Consider the following 16,554-nt stretch of genomic DNA (forward strand, 5'->3'; position numbering starts at 1 on the left):
GAAACCTTAACAGAATGTGAGCTGCCCTTTTTTTTAAAAAAAAAAAAAAAGATAAATAAATAAATAAACAATGAGTGCATTTCCATATATGCATAAGCCATGAAATCAACGAAATATCACAAGCCATGAGTGCATTCCTGTTTGTTTCAGCCTATACTTCAATACAAGGACAGTGGGATTTGTCCTATCATCATAGAAAGCATCTACTGCATGACTTGTTTGTTATCTGACTACTAACAATTTAGTTGACTAAAAGGAAAAAGTTCTACAAACAGAACTAAAGGGAGTCGGTGCGATGGGAGAAAGGAGCATTGAACGGAAGGAATCACCAGAGAAAATGCAACAACTAATCAGGAGTCAGTGCGAGAAAACTAAAGGGAGTTGGGGCGATGGGAAAAAGGAACATTGAACAGAAGGAATCATCAGAGGAAATGCAGCAACTAATCAGGAGCTCTCCTCACTAGTTTTACAAACGTAATTAGAAAAAGCATCAGGCTAAATAAAACATGTTATGTCTTATACAATAATCCAGGGCAATTAGGTCAAATTTGTATAGATTTTATTTCATTATGGTATCTAAATATTGATAATACGTAATATTGAAAAACAAAAACTACATTCCATTTTTACTTGTGCACCAGATATTGGAATTAAAAAATTCTTTTTCTAACCATCCTGAACATTCTCGTGTCCTAGACTTCCATCATGAACATTCATTCACATGTACCAATCGAGGGATTTAGAGCAATCGAGAGATACAGCATACTAAAAGATTGATCTGGATTCAGTTTCTAGAGTGTCAAAAATCCTTTACAGGTTCAGATTCGCTCGACTGGTTGACGCTGATATGTTATGTTGTTGCCCAGGAGTGGGGAGGGAAGCCAAAGCATTATATCTTCTTAAACAGTATTGTGCTTCTACACACATTTATCCATTCGAAAATAAGTATTTTAAAAATTCTAGCATTGTAAGCATGTCAACCAAAAAGACAGCTAGCATTAGTCTTCTTCACGTAAGTTGCTAATGTCAAAACAACCCTAATGAAGACATCTGAACTCAAAAGAAATTTCGGTTTGTATAACACCTCCCTCAAATGAATGCCATCCTCTTAATGTTTAATTAGGCGAAACTCTGAATTCACCAAATGAACACTTACACATATGAGCCAGAGTTACTCAAACTCGTCAGCCATCCAGGTACTGTCCCATTGAGGTTGTTACTTCTAAGAAAGCTGGAAAATAGAGCCAAATGCCAAAAAGTTCTCAAAACTTACTATGATAGCCAAGGAAACCTGAACTCGTGAATAAGAGGAGTAAGGTGATAAGTAGTACAATCTATCATTCCAAACAAGTCTGAAATTCAATGAATGCATAGTCAAATTATGTCTAGATATACCAAAACAAGAAGTACAGTTACCTATGTGCCAAGGCAAGTGCAAAGCAAGGAAGACCCGAGTTCAATCTTGTCTCTAATGAAAAACCAACCAAATTTGGGGCCAAATGACAATTGACATATAAAATAATTAGAAAATGACAATTAACATACAAACTGTAAGATATTTTCAGGTGATACATGGATGAGTTGGCCTTCAGACAAGTCTTCACGCCACCTGGATAATCTATCAACTCCACATGCTATGGCATTAATTTGGCATTAAGAACCAGATTGGGTGTGTAATCCGCATCCCAACTCAAGTATTTTTTCCTTTGGTTACAATCTTAGTGAACATGATTATTTCCCGTGCATAAACATATGCTTCAGATAATTAAGAAGTTATATTCACATTCTGTAGGATCTTTGACATTTACAACTCATTCCTAAAGCGACAAAACAAACGTAGCAAGATCCCAGAAGCAAGGTGCTTCAAACTACTTAATAATTTAAAGAAAAGAAAAGGAAGCTTCAATCTGTCTTTTATTGGGTTCAAAACTCTCCATACAACATAGTTAACCAGTCAATAATGGTGGGTAATCATCCTTGCACTGACTAAACTATCAAACAGTCCTGAAGATATGTCACAACCAATCAAGGACCATCGAAGACAAGAATATGACGGAACATATAGAAAAATCCGCCTCAGAAATTGTGGGCTATAGCTATCTTCATATTTTGTCTGGCCACCAATGTAATAGGGAGAGAAGATACTGTATATTAACTAGAAGTAAGAGAATCTGCCCCCACGAATTTAGGTGAACCTATCTTAGTATTCTCCAAATCAGAATGATAAATAGTAATAAACGGGAAATACTTTATAAGCAACTCTCAAACACATAAAACTACAAAATCGGGCTGCTATTTCATAAGAATTTGTTGCTGTTACTAAATAATTGAGAAAAAAGCAGTCACAAAGTCATGTAATGGAATATTCATCTTGGATAGGATCTTGTCACATGAAAAGCAACCCGTCTGATCTGGTGATTTAGTAGAATCAGTTGATCAGGAAAATCAAGAATATCCAGGTGGAAAATTTTTTCAAATCTTCAACAAAAGACTCTAGAAGAGGAAGTTCAGAGGTCGTGTCTTAAGTCAGTTTAGCAGAAACAATGAGAAAAACATGACTAAAAGTTTAGTATCATTAGCAAAAACAAATTCTTGTATGCTTCCGTTTCTTGTATGTAGTTCTGAAGATTCTAGCAGGTCATGCTACAGTGCGGCTAAAGGGCAAACAGAGTCAATTACTGCATTCCACCTCCTATAGATGAGATCTTGGGTTTACAAATAGTCATGCACCATGCTGCAAATTCAGTAGAAAGATTAAAATGTGGGGAGTAAATGGAACATCCGAGTAGGTAGACGGGTAGAGAATGTAGCTAAAGTTGTGTCCAGATGTGATCCAATGGATATTCCATGGAAATGAACAAAGAACTATAAGGCGTAGAACAAAATGAGTTAAAGGTATGGAAAAAATATAACATTATAGTTGTGCCTCTATTAATAGAAAGATGGACATAGGAAGGAAAGATGACAAAAAATCTCTTACACGAACTGTAGCGGGGACTGGTTCAAGTCTGGCGGAATTATCCCCGTCAAATTATTGAAACTCAAGTCCCTATCATGATAAAATCCAATATGAGAATATAAATATCTTTTATCAAAACCAGCACACCTACAGAAGGGCTTACTGGAAAACAAAAGGCAGATTAGAAAGTAGTATTTGATGATAAAAATTAAGCAAAACTTGAGTATAGCCTTTAAATTTTAATCCTAGCACCACTTTTCTTTATCAAGCATAAAAAATTCAAAACGAATTGAAGGGAAAAAAAAATTATGACTAGTAAGGTCATCATATCAGTAATTCAATCCAATTCAAACACTTTCCACATAAAGATTTTTTTGAAAGCTCTATAGCATGTAAGAAGTTTTCCATTTAAAGTCGGTTTCCAAAGGCGAATTATAAAAATAAACTAAGACAGTAGGGCATATGCATATAAGGGGAGCAAACTAGACCTCTTAAACCTGCAGAATTCCCTGCACATTAGGATGCCAAGACATAAACACATAAACACAGCTGCCTGTGCAAGCTTGGCATCACATGCGCACACATGCATACTCACATAGCATCGGGCATGAAAACAGAAAGCAAGATTAAAGGGCCAACGGACAGCATACTGAAACATCTCTTACAGGTAAGACAGGTTTGTGAACCGCCAGATATAATCAGGAATTGGACCAGTGAGTGAACATTTCCTCAATGTCCTGAACAAATGAATGAAAATCTGTAAGAAATGAATTACATAAACCAATACTAATTGACATTTCAAAACTTACAAGGATTTCAGATGCACAATATTGTGAATATCAGGAAACAAAACATCTGTCTCTCGTCCAGGTAAGTTATTTATGGCCCTATACATAAATAAATTTAGAAAACAAACATCGTAGTCTTCTTACAATGTCTAATAAAAGGTATCAAGAATGAGTACGTTTAATGGGCCTAAATACTTACAGGTAAGTCAGCCTTGGCAATCCTAAGATTTTATTTGGTAAATGCCCTTCAAAATTGTTTCCCATCAGTGACCTATCCAAAAAAAAAAGTCAATTTTGAATTACAATAAATAAATAACTCAATTGTAGGCCAAAAAATTTAGTTCATGTAGTTCACTTAAGCTTACAATCTTTGAAGTTTGTGCCACTCGAAAATATATGGGGGGATGCTCTTGTTGAAAGCATTTCCTCGAATATTGCTACAGAGAGAGACAATGGTCAAGGTGAGTCTCTTGTACAGAAGTGTGCTTTTTTTTTTTTTTTGCATTAAGTGAAAGATGGCAAAATCATATGCCCTGGAATTTCACTTACAAAGCCTTCAACTTTGTCAACTTCTGAAAGCTTTGAGGCAACTGATCATCAAAAAGATTGTTCATCACATACCTGAAATTATGTGTCATTTAATATCCAAACAAAAAGAAGTAAATTCAAGATCTTAAGTTGTAGTTGAATTTTTCTTCGGCGTCCACATTTCTAATATAGGATCTTCAGGCTGTCATATTTCATCTCTGAGAATATGTTTTATCTAGACTATTTTCATGTGTACTGTATCCCCAAGATTCCATGTTAACTCCGGTGGCCTGGACTCTAAGGCAAAACAATGAAATGGCTTGGTTGATGTTTTCCAAAGTAATAAAAATCAACAGACGTTCCACTCTCTCTCACATATATACCCTATTCATTTTTATTCTTTCTGAAATTCCAATCTGAGGTGTGCAAGGTACATATACATATTAAGAGACCTTAGTGCTGCTTAACTGGAGATTTGTCTAAATTCAAGAGTCCGGTTTCTTGTGAATGAGTTAACATAAGATAAGCTAAAAATAGATATTACTTGTTTTCATAATTATTTGGGCATACATCTAATTTGTCATTCTAGACAAAATAGTTTCTCCTCCTGACATGCCTTCAGCAACCTCAAGCATCAACTACCTCATGAGATTATCATATCAGATACATAATACATAATGATGGTAGTACTCCTATTTCCATTATCACTCTTAAATCATACAAATCACCAGAAGGGTTGATTTGTAAAACCTCTTAATACTCATTGGGCATGCATCTAATGTGGTTTATGATTCTGAATAAAAAATGCTGATTTGCAAAACATTTTAATACTCATTGCCCTCAGAATGGATGACATTGCCCTTTTTTGGTCCATGTGGCACAAAAGGGCACATTTAATATTTAATCAAACCATAAAGCCAATTGCACCAAACCTGATGTCCCAGCCACAATCAGACGGGTTGCCTTCCCACATTAGCTCGCAAGCAAAAATGCGAAAAAGATTAAAATGAAACTTAGTCATTATAATTCAAGTTCACCTCAACTATTGTGCGTTATGGTAGATGATGAAAGCTATGCATTTCATGGATATCTGAAAATCCTAGTAGACTGTTTGTTGTCTGGAAAACATAAGTATTTAATAGTATTCCTCTCGCCTTCTACATTCAATGGTTGAGAACTTTATTAGCACTCAAGAGAGTTCTAGATGCTTTTCCAAAATTGGGAATTGTGAAGAAGTGTATCATTTGAGAGCTTAAGAAGCTAAGAAATTCCAACTTCTCTTTCCCAGTGTCTTTACCTACACACCTACAAGGGCAAAACTGTCTTCTTCTTCTTTTTTTATGGGAGGGGAAGGGGTTGTGGGGGGCAGCTATGTTTGTCACTCGACAATTGTTGAGACAATTCTTAAATTGAGTGACTTAAAGCCCGGGGAAAGGTATGTATTCTTTCATTCAAAAAGGTAAGGTGCATGCAGGTGGTAGCTTCATATTATATATAGGAGTTTGAATTAGTGAATTAAATTTTCTTCCCAATATTACCATTGTAAAAAAAAATTGATAACTTCACTAAAGTTATGCTTGTTGAGACTATTTATGTCATACTAGCGTTGAGCTTTTAATTATAAATATAGTTTTGATTTAAATGAATTTCCTTTAATTTTATTGAGAAATAAAATTTTCAATTGAAAGGATTAGTATGAGGAAATTTTTAGAAATTTATTGTGGTAAGTCTTTAGGTAACCAAAAAAAAAAGTAGAAAAGCAGCTATCTTACTATACATTAACAAGGTGACTATGAGATCCACTCTTAAGCCTGCCCTTTTTGTAAACATTAATATACTGCTTAGAACTATTATCAATGGACACAATACCTTTAAAATAGTAAAAGAAGTTGCAAGTTTTCATCTTCTAATAATATCCAAAGAAATAATTTGTGGATATAATTTTAAAGATAGTTCAACAAGCAAGTTACTTTTTTAGCCTAAAAGCAGAGCAAAATTGCTTACTTGTCAAAAAACTTTTTCTAATTGTAATCCACAATTTACTATTATGTTACTAAAAGGTATGATTACAGAAAAATAATTAAATGTGTAAAACTAATAATACTAGTTCAAAGAATTTCAGCAAATGAAAATCGTCGTGTACAATTAATATGCAGCTTCTCCTCATAGGTTTCTATTCTTCTCCTGTTACTGACCTTCAAAATCTCATCATCTCCTGTGACTTTTAGCTTTTCTAGCTAAGCTGAGAGATTAATTTTTCTCTTTCTTGATGAGTAGCAACAGTATGTTAAATTTATCCTGTTCTTGTCAACTCCCTTAATCAAAATCTAACTGTTCTCGTTGAGTTTCACTTCCTTCAATCGGTTACTTTTCATCCACATGCTAAAATAAATAGTGTAATTAGTAAAATAAAATCATTTAGGATCTTACATCTCTTCAAGAAGAGCTAGGCTTCCCAGTGATTCAGGAAGCCGACCCCCAAATTGATTTTCAGCCAAATACCTACAACTCCATAAGACACTCAGAATAAACCAACAAAATAAAGCATATATGACAACAAGAAAATCTAAACGGATGCCTTACAGTCCTCGAAGTGTTGAAACATGCCCCAACTCATCTGGCAATTTCCCCGACAAAGAATTATTAGATAAAACCCTGCATGGAAAATAAAAAGAATTTAAAAATAAAAATTGCACAAATTAGATGACAGGTGAAGCAAGAACACAAATTCCGACACTTGTTTGGGTCCTAGGAAATTTTTTTTGTAAAGAAACGTGCAAGTTCTTAATCAATTATAATGATCATGCATACATTGTTTATTTATGCACTTTTTTTTTCGTATTAATCAGATCCAGGACCAAAAAATCAGTCAGCTAGATCCATATCCATTCCATTCCACGCATACCTTAACTGCGCCAAATTAAGTAGACTGATCTATTCTTAAACTCTTGTGGGAAAAAATAGATGGAAGCCAATCTAGATCAGCACCCAGAATCAGTCCAATTGCCCAAGTGACCCAGATTTCAAACAAAGAACAAGATACTCACAGGAATTCAAGCTTTGGACAACCTCCGATTTCCGGTGGAATTGATTCATTAAACAAATTATTGCACAAATATCTGTGAATGCACCAGAAATTACATAGATCATCATCTTCAATAATATATTAAACATTCCCAAAGGAAACAAATGGCCAAAAAAAATTTTGTTTTGATACTTGGATATGCTAAGTAGCATCACTAGGTGGTGCTTATTCTAATTTATATTGTTGTTAACCAAAAATAGTTACATTTGGAAACAAATCTTGATAGTAAACTCTTCACTAGTCTTAACAATTTTTTTTTTCCAAACGATAGCATATTCATTTCCAGAAACTAGTCTTAACATTTGATAGTAAACAAATCTTGATATTTTGGAAATAATCCAAAATATATGTTTGTGATTAGATCGATGTTGACATTCCATTTAGTCTATTAACTTATCAGCATGATTGAAGAGAGTTGTTGTATATTATTATTATTATTATTCAAAATGCATTCTCCTCATTATTAGCTACCAGAAGTTAATTATCATCTACTTGATTAAGAGGTATGCCCCTTAGCTTGTCTGCACCTTCTTGAAAACTAATAGAAATTAAAAAAAAAGGATTAATACAGGAACGAGCATGCAATTTTTTGCTATTTTCCCATTAAAAGAATAATCATGCCAAGTGTTACTTATTTCCATCATCATTGATGCTTTTCCTTCTTTCTTTATGCAAAACTACAAAATCTTACCAACAAGTCACATGATCAGATAACAATATACAGTACACAGTGATCTGCAGACTTACAAGCTTCGTAATGACTTCAGTTCAGGAAGGAACTTCGGCAGCGGTCCTCCCAACTTGTTATCACATAAGTTGCTGTCCACCAAAACAGCCCATTAGAATTTTCCAACATTTCAGTGGCAATGTGAGGGAACATTGTACAGATTACTTTTGTTGTATCGTTACTTTTTGGGAATTAAGAGTCAGTTAAAATTAACTAACTGTTCTCTTGCTTCATATCAGCTTTAGCCACAGAAAATGATAGGGATTGTAATTTTGACGATCAAAGAATTCCAAAGAGAGTAGTTTTAACAGAAATGAAGTTCATATAGTTACTTACAGTTCCGAAAGCTGAGACAACTTCACAAAAGAGTTGGGAATTGACCCATTAAGACTATTTGACCTCAAGTATCTGGAAATGCCAAAATAACAAATGCATTTCACTGCCATAGGAACATTTGACAAAATCACTCTGTATACATCTTTCAAATTCCAATCAAGCTGCTTTCTATAAATAGATCCATTCCAATGAAACCAATAACATGAGAAGAATGACAGTGAGAAGAGCCCAGATTTTAGGAACAATAGAAGATAACAAAAATTAAAACATAAGAGAAAGACAAAAAAAAAAGATATTATACATCTAGAGATCAATAAAACTCGACCATCATGGTATTTTACTCAAGGTTTCTGTAGATTTTATCATAATGGGAGAATGTCATAATGTTTAACTGAACTAAAAAGTCTGCTTGTTAAAAGCTCTCCTATTGATTCTTATAGAAAAATCCTGAAGCTGAACATATACTGTAATGACTTGACCATCATGGTATTTTGCTCAAGGTTTTTATTGTACATTTTATCATAACGGGACAATGTCATAATGTGTAACTGAACTAAAAAATATGTCAGTTAAAGTTTTTCTTGTTGATTCTTATAAAGGATTTCCAAGTTCCATACATGGCTTGAGCATTTGAGTGTCCAGAGCATATATTGACCAGCAATTTAAAGCTTAACTCTACAAAGTTTGGGAAAATAAAAAATGAGAGAAAAAGAAGAAAAGAAGGAATAAGACTGCTGGAGAAAGATGATGAAGCCTACTCAAGTGTAGGGCAGCTACATCTATCTATATTATTGTGCAAAAAAATAAATGTAACCCTAAAAATGTCGCCAATTTTCAACACACAACATGCCTACCTTCACATCATATCCTCAACAGTCGTCCACTAAAATTCAGCAGAGGAAAGGGCTTGCTAGGTTCGATTTAGTTCAGGCTAGGTATTCAGAGAAGAAAAGTCTAAGAAAAAAATTAGATGAATTGTGTTCTGTACATATCTAGACATGCCTAATTTGATATTCAAAGAGTTGGGAATTAACATTGTTAACATGATGTATATGATTGTTCACAAAGGAGCCATAAAACTTCCGGAGGGTGCAATAGACAGTCTGTGAATCTATTGTATACTCGTGTGACTGATAATTAAGATCTCAACATATTACATTTCTACCATTGATCACGTAACTAGTTTATCCAACCAAAGGCATAATAGTTTTTATACCTAACCACCGCTTTCCAAAGGATACCGAAGTGTAGCATTTGCAATTCCAAAACACAGACAAGGTAGTATTTTAAAGTCCGAATTTTAAATGAATAGGAAAATTATTTTCTATCAACCAAGTGTTCCAGCCACAGCTAGAGTTGCTAGTCGGTGAAGTAACTTTAAAGCCAATTGAACAAAAATAGACTTGGTGTTTCATGGTCAAAACCAATGTTTCAAAAGCTACGCTCTTGGAACATGACTTCACCGTCTCCATCCACAAACTTCAGAAGAATTTCGTTTGGATCAAATCTTCCCCACCCTACATCATAGAAGATACATTAGCACCACTTTACTTTCTTTCTCTCAACACCCTTCTTTTACTCTGCCCAGACAGAAGTCTTTATTTACCCTTACGCAGCTCATAAGAACAACTGATCCCTTTGATGCTGACACCACCAACTATTCTTAATTGGCAGTTATATCAAAAATTTTACATCTCCCTCCTGCTCTGCTGAATCTGTACTTTTCCTCTATCCAAACGAATCTGAGGTCCGAAAAATCCACTAAGATCCAATTGCTGTAAAAGGAAGAACACCTGTGTCCCACCAAAACAAGCACTTGGAGAAATACGTTTGGAACCTGGATATTGGAATTTCACTTTTCTGCTAATTTGAAGGCAATAAAAGTCAGAGCATGTACTCCTTGGTAGGATTTACATGTTAAGGTTAACAGGATATCACTAGGACTCCTAGATTCCATCTGTTTGCGTCCCTTACTGGAAAAATTACTACTCCTGGATTAGAAAGTTACTTTTGAAAAGGCATTGAAAGATATGTATAAATAAATAAATATACTATGCACACACCTATATCACATGTATTTTTGTGCATAAGCTTTTGAAAAGTTGTCAGAGAAATGTAGTTGAAACTATATAGGAGGGAGGACACCACTAAGCTAGTCTCCAGAGCGCAACTGCTATGGTATGTGAATCGTTTTACAGTTCACTGTATTCTGGTAATTTTCAAAGAAAGTGTTGTTATTAGACAGATGATTGTTATGCTATATTCAGACTAACGATTTCCCTATAGTGGAAATCTTAATGGCTGAAAAATAGATACATAACACAGATCAAGAACAAGAGTACTAGCAAATATAGATTCATTGAACATTACATCTAGAGAATGAAAATAGTGATCATTATCAGTCATCGAGTACAGATTTCCGATTTGGCTGTAATAGTCCTCAATCAACATCATTAAATGACAAAGAAAGCTGAAAAAATGTTCTGCACTTGCTTACAGTGATTCCAAATGAGATAGGTTTCCAATTTCTGGTGGTATAGACCCTGTTAAATCCTGACCTGAGAGATAACTGAAATCCAAAATGTTGGTATAATGCAAACGAAATCCCCTTGATAAAGAAATCCCCAAAATCCAAGAGTCTAAAAGCAATGATAGCATATCAATATTAATTGAAATAGTCTGTTCTCCTATTTGAGTGCATCATTCTCAGGCCATATACAGCAGCTAAGTTCTTACATATCCACTCAAGGCATATTAGCTGTCTTTCGCAGTGAATAAAATTTTAAAAGTCATTTGACCTTTTAGTTCAACTTACAAGTGTATTCTAAGGATAAGCCGCTTAAATTAGAGTTACAAAATGCCAATAATTACATGAAAAAAAAAACTAAAACATGTGCAGTCGGAGAAAACGTACATCGCAACCACTCTGCAAGTTTTGTCGTCCAACGTGCAATTGCATGTAAGCACAGGACTAAACTTTATATAATGACAACTCAATTCGGAGAAGTAGGCAGGCCCCAAAGGCGAGTATGGACTCAAAAGTTGAAGCAGACTGTTGACAGCATCCACTGACAAGAAATTGTATATAAGACACTAGCATGGACATATAAAGTTCTCAAATGAATTAAGAGAGTTCAGAAGATAGCAATTGGTTGGATAAAAACAATCACGTCAATTTAATTTCATCAAATCTGATATCAAGAAATGTTGCCAATCAATCTATACCCTTCATTCTCAATTATCTCAGAGAATTAAGGTGTCAATGCCAATCAATGCAGCTAAACTTACAAGAAATGTTTCTCATAGTAAAACAAGAAATACTTGCCCACTTTTTACATCTCAGAACAGTCTTTTCGTTGTCGTCTCCACAAGATAAGGAACAAAAACCATTCTTCACTAATTTGATTCTCCAAGCCAAGAAATAAACCGAATCCACAAAAGAACAAGAACACTAGTTTCAGTCTCCAATATAACAAATGACACTACCTTCATACTAACAACAGAAACAGATGACAATTCCTTCAAAGCATATAGAAACATTTTCACCTGTGGCTGTTAGACACCGTCACTTGCTTGGGTGGTTTTTTTTAAAAAAAATTTTTGGTGCATGTGTGCGTGAGAAGTAAGATAACTATTTAATTACATGGTAAATATTGCAGTGTTAGGATAACTTCTTTTTATACACTATCACTGTATAATTTTGTCTTTTACGCTAATAGGTTTAGATCATACTATATAACATGAGTTAAAATTTGAATTCAAATCATGTATATGTAACACACACATAAAAAAGAAACTAAATTCAAATTTAGTTTCAGAGAGATAAGAAATGTGATAAAGAAAGTGATAGATAATAGTTTCCTAAAGTTTATCTAAAAGGAAGAAAAATGAGAAATAAAAATCAGGATAAAGAATTCCCTTTCGTTGTTCTTCTTTTTCAAAGAATGCCCTTTTTGTTTTTTACATTAACAACCGAAAAGGCTATTGGTCTTTCTATTTTTATTTGTTCCACTATTTTAGTGTTTCCTTTTTAAGGAAATCCCTAAGTTATTTCTACATTATAAATTTTTCTTCAATTAATAAAAGTTTAAACTTTGGATTCGATTGACTCCATTTTTCTTTCCTGCTTTTTCTCTCTTCCCTGCTCCTCGCTTCTCGAAAATATCTGTGAAAAGTACAAATATACATAAAAACAAGCAATTTGGTGCATGTATGCTTTTTACGTACCCTCTTCTTTGGGAAGCTTTGGCTTTGTTGGCTTTGGTGGAGGTGGCAAAAACGGAGGCTGAGGGGAGGGAGCAGCAGCAGGAGCACCAGTCATCACTTGTCCCAAACTTGTTTGACCGTTCAGTGCCAAAAACAGCAAGAAATAAGCTAAAACCTTGAGCATGTTTTTCTCTATCACTTTTTTTATTTTTATTTTTTTTTTTGTATTCCTCTCAAGAACTTGCACCTTGCTTTGAAGCTTAGCTCTGAAGTGTTCCACTAAGTCTTGCATGTGAATGCTTGCTTGCTTGCATTGCATGAATTCATAATATAGAAAAGCTAATCTGGGAATGAATTATTAAATTAAACAATAATTTGTGGGCACCTCAGGTACAGTTGCCTTTCATGTTGGAGAGACAGCTTTAGTTACAGGAAAGCTAATCAGGGAATTAAAGGAGCTTTACTTTAGGATGCCAATAATGCTGGTTAATTCCAAAGCTATAGCTGAAAGGGACTTAGCTAGACAAATTTACAGGGTTAAATAGGAATGGAAATGCATTGTCGTTGGTTCTCTAAATTAAAGTCTGAATTCTTAATTAGTCAATTTGGAAAAATAGTTAAGCTTCCTTCCACGCTTTTGCAAGTTAACCTATCTTGTCGCTTTCTTAAAGCAAAACAATAGATAAATAAATAAAGTAAGAGTTTTAAGAATGAGGATGGTACATGAACTTGCATGATCACCCACCACAATAGACGAAAAATTCCTAGGCTGGACCATGCCACCACATATCGAATTACGTAACAAAGGTGACGTAAGGGGAGTGATTAATGAGTAATGATAATCATAGTGATGTCTAGTTATGGCCATCAATGTCGTACTATAGAATCTTGGTCAAGTCTAAAGATAACAGGATATATATTCCAGAGATGCTTTACCGGAATGGACCTACTTGAGAGGAATAGAACATAAGGTATGTGTGTGGATGCAGGAATATTTTATCTCTCAAAAAAAAAAGATGATTGCCTTGTTCACATGGTCTTAATCTTATTACCATCAAAGTGGATGTGCAGGAATGAATTTGCATGATCAGGAATATCCATAAACAGGCTTACTTATTCAAGTGGACTTACTGTATTTGCATGCATAACCAAGCTGATTGGTGATCCAAAAGTAAAGAGATTAAAAGTGTGAAATGACGACAACATTTTGTGTTTTTTGATGCATAACTGAAGTCGATGTCATATTATAAAATCTTGAAATGGACATACTTGAAAGAATTGATTAAAAAAAAAAATGATTGCATTGATATTATTATGCATGGCCGCGCGACCAATTCTCATTCATCAACTGGATGTGCAAGATCATAAAGTTGCTTGATCAGGGATCAGAATTTTCTCCACATGAAAGGGAAACTTCTTTAGCTGTACCCTGCTGAAATGGTTGCTGTATTACTGCAAGAGATGATGCTCCTACATGATTCGTTTTGAGGCTCATGTTAGTCGAGTAAGGCAAACCAAAGCTAAATTTACTACCGTTTGGTTTGTTTAGATGGAGGAAGTTCCGTCATAAATACTTCCCTCTTAATGAAACCGAGAGATAAACAATATTACTTTTTTGTATATCAACCTAATCACCCAAAGGTCTTCTAGTGTATATGAGATTAATTATCAATTTTGATAACAACATCTAACTGATCATCAAGAAATGGTTTAATCACCAATCCCAATTGTACGGTTCAATGATTCATACATAAAATTAATGCAGGCATTAATACAGTAACATGTAAAAATATACTAATAGATTTTGCCACTTTTTAAAAATTTGTATTTTATATCAAATCTCATAATTCATCCAATTTTAAATCAAATATAATCCCCTCCATTAATTGTACCTTCCAATTAGAGCTGTGATTCTAGGAGCTCCAATCTGTTGATGCGAGTTGGCTTCCATTTGGCTGATGGTGTGACTTGGAAGAAATGCTAATTTAAGTCGCCGTCAATGGGTAACTGTTGGGAGGAAAAAGAATGGGAGGAAGGCTTTTCCCCTGCCTTTTGCATATTTTTTTTTGTTCAGGGAAACAAAGTCCAAATTGGGAAACCTTTTACCTGCACTCAAAACAGAACCCAATCCTCAGAGCCTACTCCAAAAGCCTGGCAACTCTTGGAAGCAGCCCCAGAGACTCTGCCCTTTTTTGCATAAGACTAAGCAAATAAAGCCACTTTTTAGCCCCATAGGCTGAGGGGCCGGCCGGAGCCCATTGTCTGAAAGTCACCATTGCCTTGGGATCATTTGCAAAACGTGTATCACGATGATCTTTCGGTATTAAAATTATCTTTGGAATTTCGTTTAATGCAGTTTTTGATAATCAGTTGTTTGGATACCTTTTCAATAAAACAAGATGAAAAAATTACCTCAATCTCATTCTTTTTCAATTCAATTTAACCAACCTTATGGTCCTATGTAGGAAAAAATTGCAGAAATATTACTTCATATTTCTATTTTGTACTTTACTAACTCTCTCGTTTTAAGAACAATACAATTGCAGTCCAAAATTACAGTTTTATTCTTATTATTGAAGTTTGACTTGATGACCGCAAGTGCACATTATGCGGCCGAAAATTTTATGGTTAAAAAATCGAATCACAATCATGTTGCTTGTAAAAACCAAGACTCTCATGATCTTGTGCTATTCCCTAATCTTTTAACAAATTACCTCAAATGCCAACTCTTTGTTGTTCATCACCACCACCCAATCCTTGCTCCGTAAATCCTTCCACCTCCGCAGCTCCACTGAATCATCACCATCCGATCATTGCTTCACAGCCCTTTCCTTGTCTATAACGACCGCTCAAGACTGCTCTGTCAATCCCTCTCTAGAGGAGTAGAACCCTCTATTCCTTACTTTACAATTCTTGGTCCTCCCTTTGAACAAAAAAAAAAAAAATTTTTTATGTCGAAAAATATATTTTGGGTAATCCTTAATTCTACTTTCAATATTGCACCATACACAGAAGTTTATCTGTTGATTACGAGAGAAGGTATACAATTAAGAAAAATATGGAAAAATGATGCAAAGTTGTGCAGTTGATTTTGGTTTTTCAAAACTAAAATAGAAGAAATGGACTAAATTTAATTCCCGAGTACTAAACTTGTAATTTTAAGGATGAAAAGAAAACACGTTTGAAACAAAGATTAAAGTTGGCTTCTTTTCTTTATATCTTTTCTTGTTATCAATTATGGAAATTGTTACCAGCACCCCTGTTGATGTTTTAACTATGACAAATACCTTATCCTTCACCCTTTTTTTAACCCTCTGAACCCTTTCCATACGCTTGTCACCCTCACCCTATCTTCACTTATTTTATAGCAACCCATTTTCATGAATTTGTAATTAAAAGTAAAATAGGAGTATTTTATTCCTTTTATACGAGTAAAAAAAATCAAGTGGAGTGCTATTATTAACATATAAAGGATATTTCCCTTAATTATTTTGTTTGGTTCATGAGGTGTAAATTCATTTTTGCACTTGCATTCTTGTCCACGGGATGTGCCCAACACTTTCAGGCTAAAAGCTGATCAAAGTTGTAGTTTAGACCAAAATGATACATTTTGCAAAATATGAGGGACCCAAGCTGTTAATTTCAAATATGAGAGATTTAAATAGTAGAAGGTGTTAATGCAAAGGACTATGCTTGTGATTTTCCCTTTTACATTTATGGCTTACTTCTTTTCTTGGGCAGGCGGGTTTAGTTCACAGGCCAGACTGTTCATGCATAATGCAGACTACAAAGGGACACTAGCAGTTGCGCTCCAGTGATTCCAGTGCGTCTCTGGGAATTCTCTGGGAATTCTCGTAAAAAATGAATAAAGACTCGGCAATGGACTATGGCTCACTTGATAATGTTTCGTCCAACTTGGGCTAAC

The 16,554-nt window shown here is 34.6% G+C and overlaps 1 protein-coding gene across 3 annotated transcripts in view; it reads right to left on the bottom strand.

The window, feature by feature from the left end:
* Nucleotides 1-16,554, bottom strand: part of LOC113762221 (probable LRR receptor-like serine/threonine-protein kinase At1g53430) — a 32,748-nt gene that overhangs the window by 3,467 nt on the left and 12,727 nt on the right. Inside the window, exons 1-15 of one of the 3 annotated variants that reach the window (XM_027305573.1) lie at nucleotides 12,651-12,847; nucleotides 11,338-11,491; nucleotides 10,921-10,992; nucleotides 8,424-8,495; nucleotides 8,108-8,179; nucleotides 7,323-7,394; nucleotides 6,859-6,930; nucleotides 6,706-6,777; nucleotides 4,297-4,368; nucleotides 4,113-4,184; nucleotides 3,947-4,018; nucleotides 3,769-3,846; nucleotides 3,625-3,696; nucleotides 2,981-3,049; nucleotides 1,157-1,231 (exon numbers count right to left, since the gene is read on the bottom strand). In XM_027305573.1, the coding sequence (XP_027161374.1) occupies nucleotides 1,157-1,231; nucleotides 2,981-3,049; nucleotides 3,625-3,696; nucleotides 3,769-3,846; nucleotides 3,947-4,018; nucleotides 4,113-4,184; nucleotides 4,297-4,368; nucleotides 6,706-6,777; nucleotides 6,859-6,930; nucleotides 7,323-7,394; nucleotides 8,108-8,179; nucleotides 8,424-8,495; nucleotides 10,921-10,992; nucleotides 11,338-11,491; nucleotides 12,651-12,813 (1,259 nt within the window). In that variant the 5' untranslated portion in view covers nucleotides 12,814-12,847. Of the gene's footprint in view, nucleotides 1-1,156; nucleotides 1,232-2,980; nucleotides 3,050-3,624; nucleotides 3,697-3,768; nucleotides 3,847-3,946; nucleotides 4,019-4,112; nucleotides 4,185-4,296; nucleotides 4,369-6,705; nucleotides 6,778-6,858; nucleotides 6,931-7,322; nucleotides 7,395-8,107; nucleotides 8,180-8,423; nucleotides 8,496-10,920; nucleotides 10,993-11,337; nucleotides 11,492-12,650; nucleotides 12,848-16,554 lie in introns of those variants that run through there. The other 2 variants (XM_027305572.1, XM_027305571.1) reach the window with 2 other exon arrangements.

The sequence above is a fragment of the Coffea eugenioides genome, chromosome 2, assembly GCF_003713205.1.
Source record: "Coffea eugenioides isolate CCC68of chromosome 2, Ceug_1.0, whole genome shotgun sequence".
Lineage (NCBI taxonomy): Eukaryota > Viridiplantae > Streptophyta > Magnoliopsida > Gentianales > Rubiaceae > Coffea > Coffea eugenioides.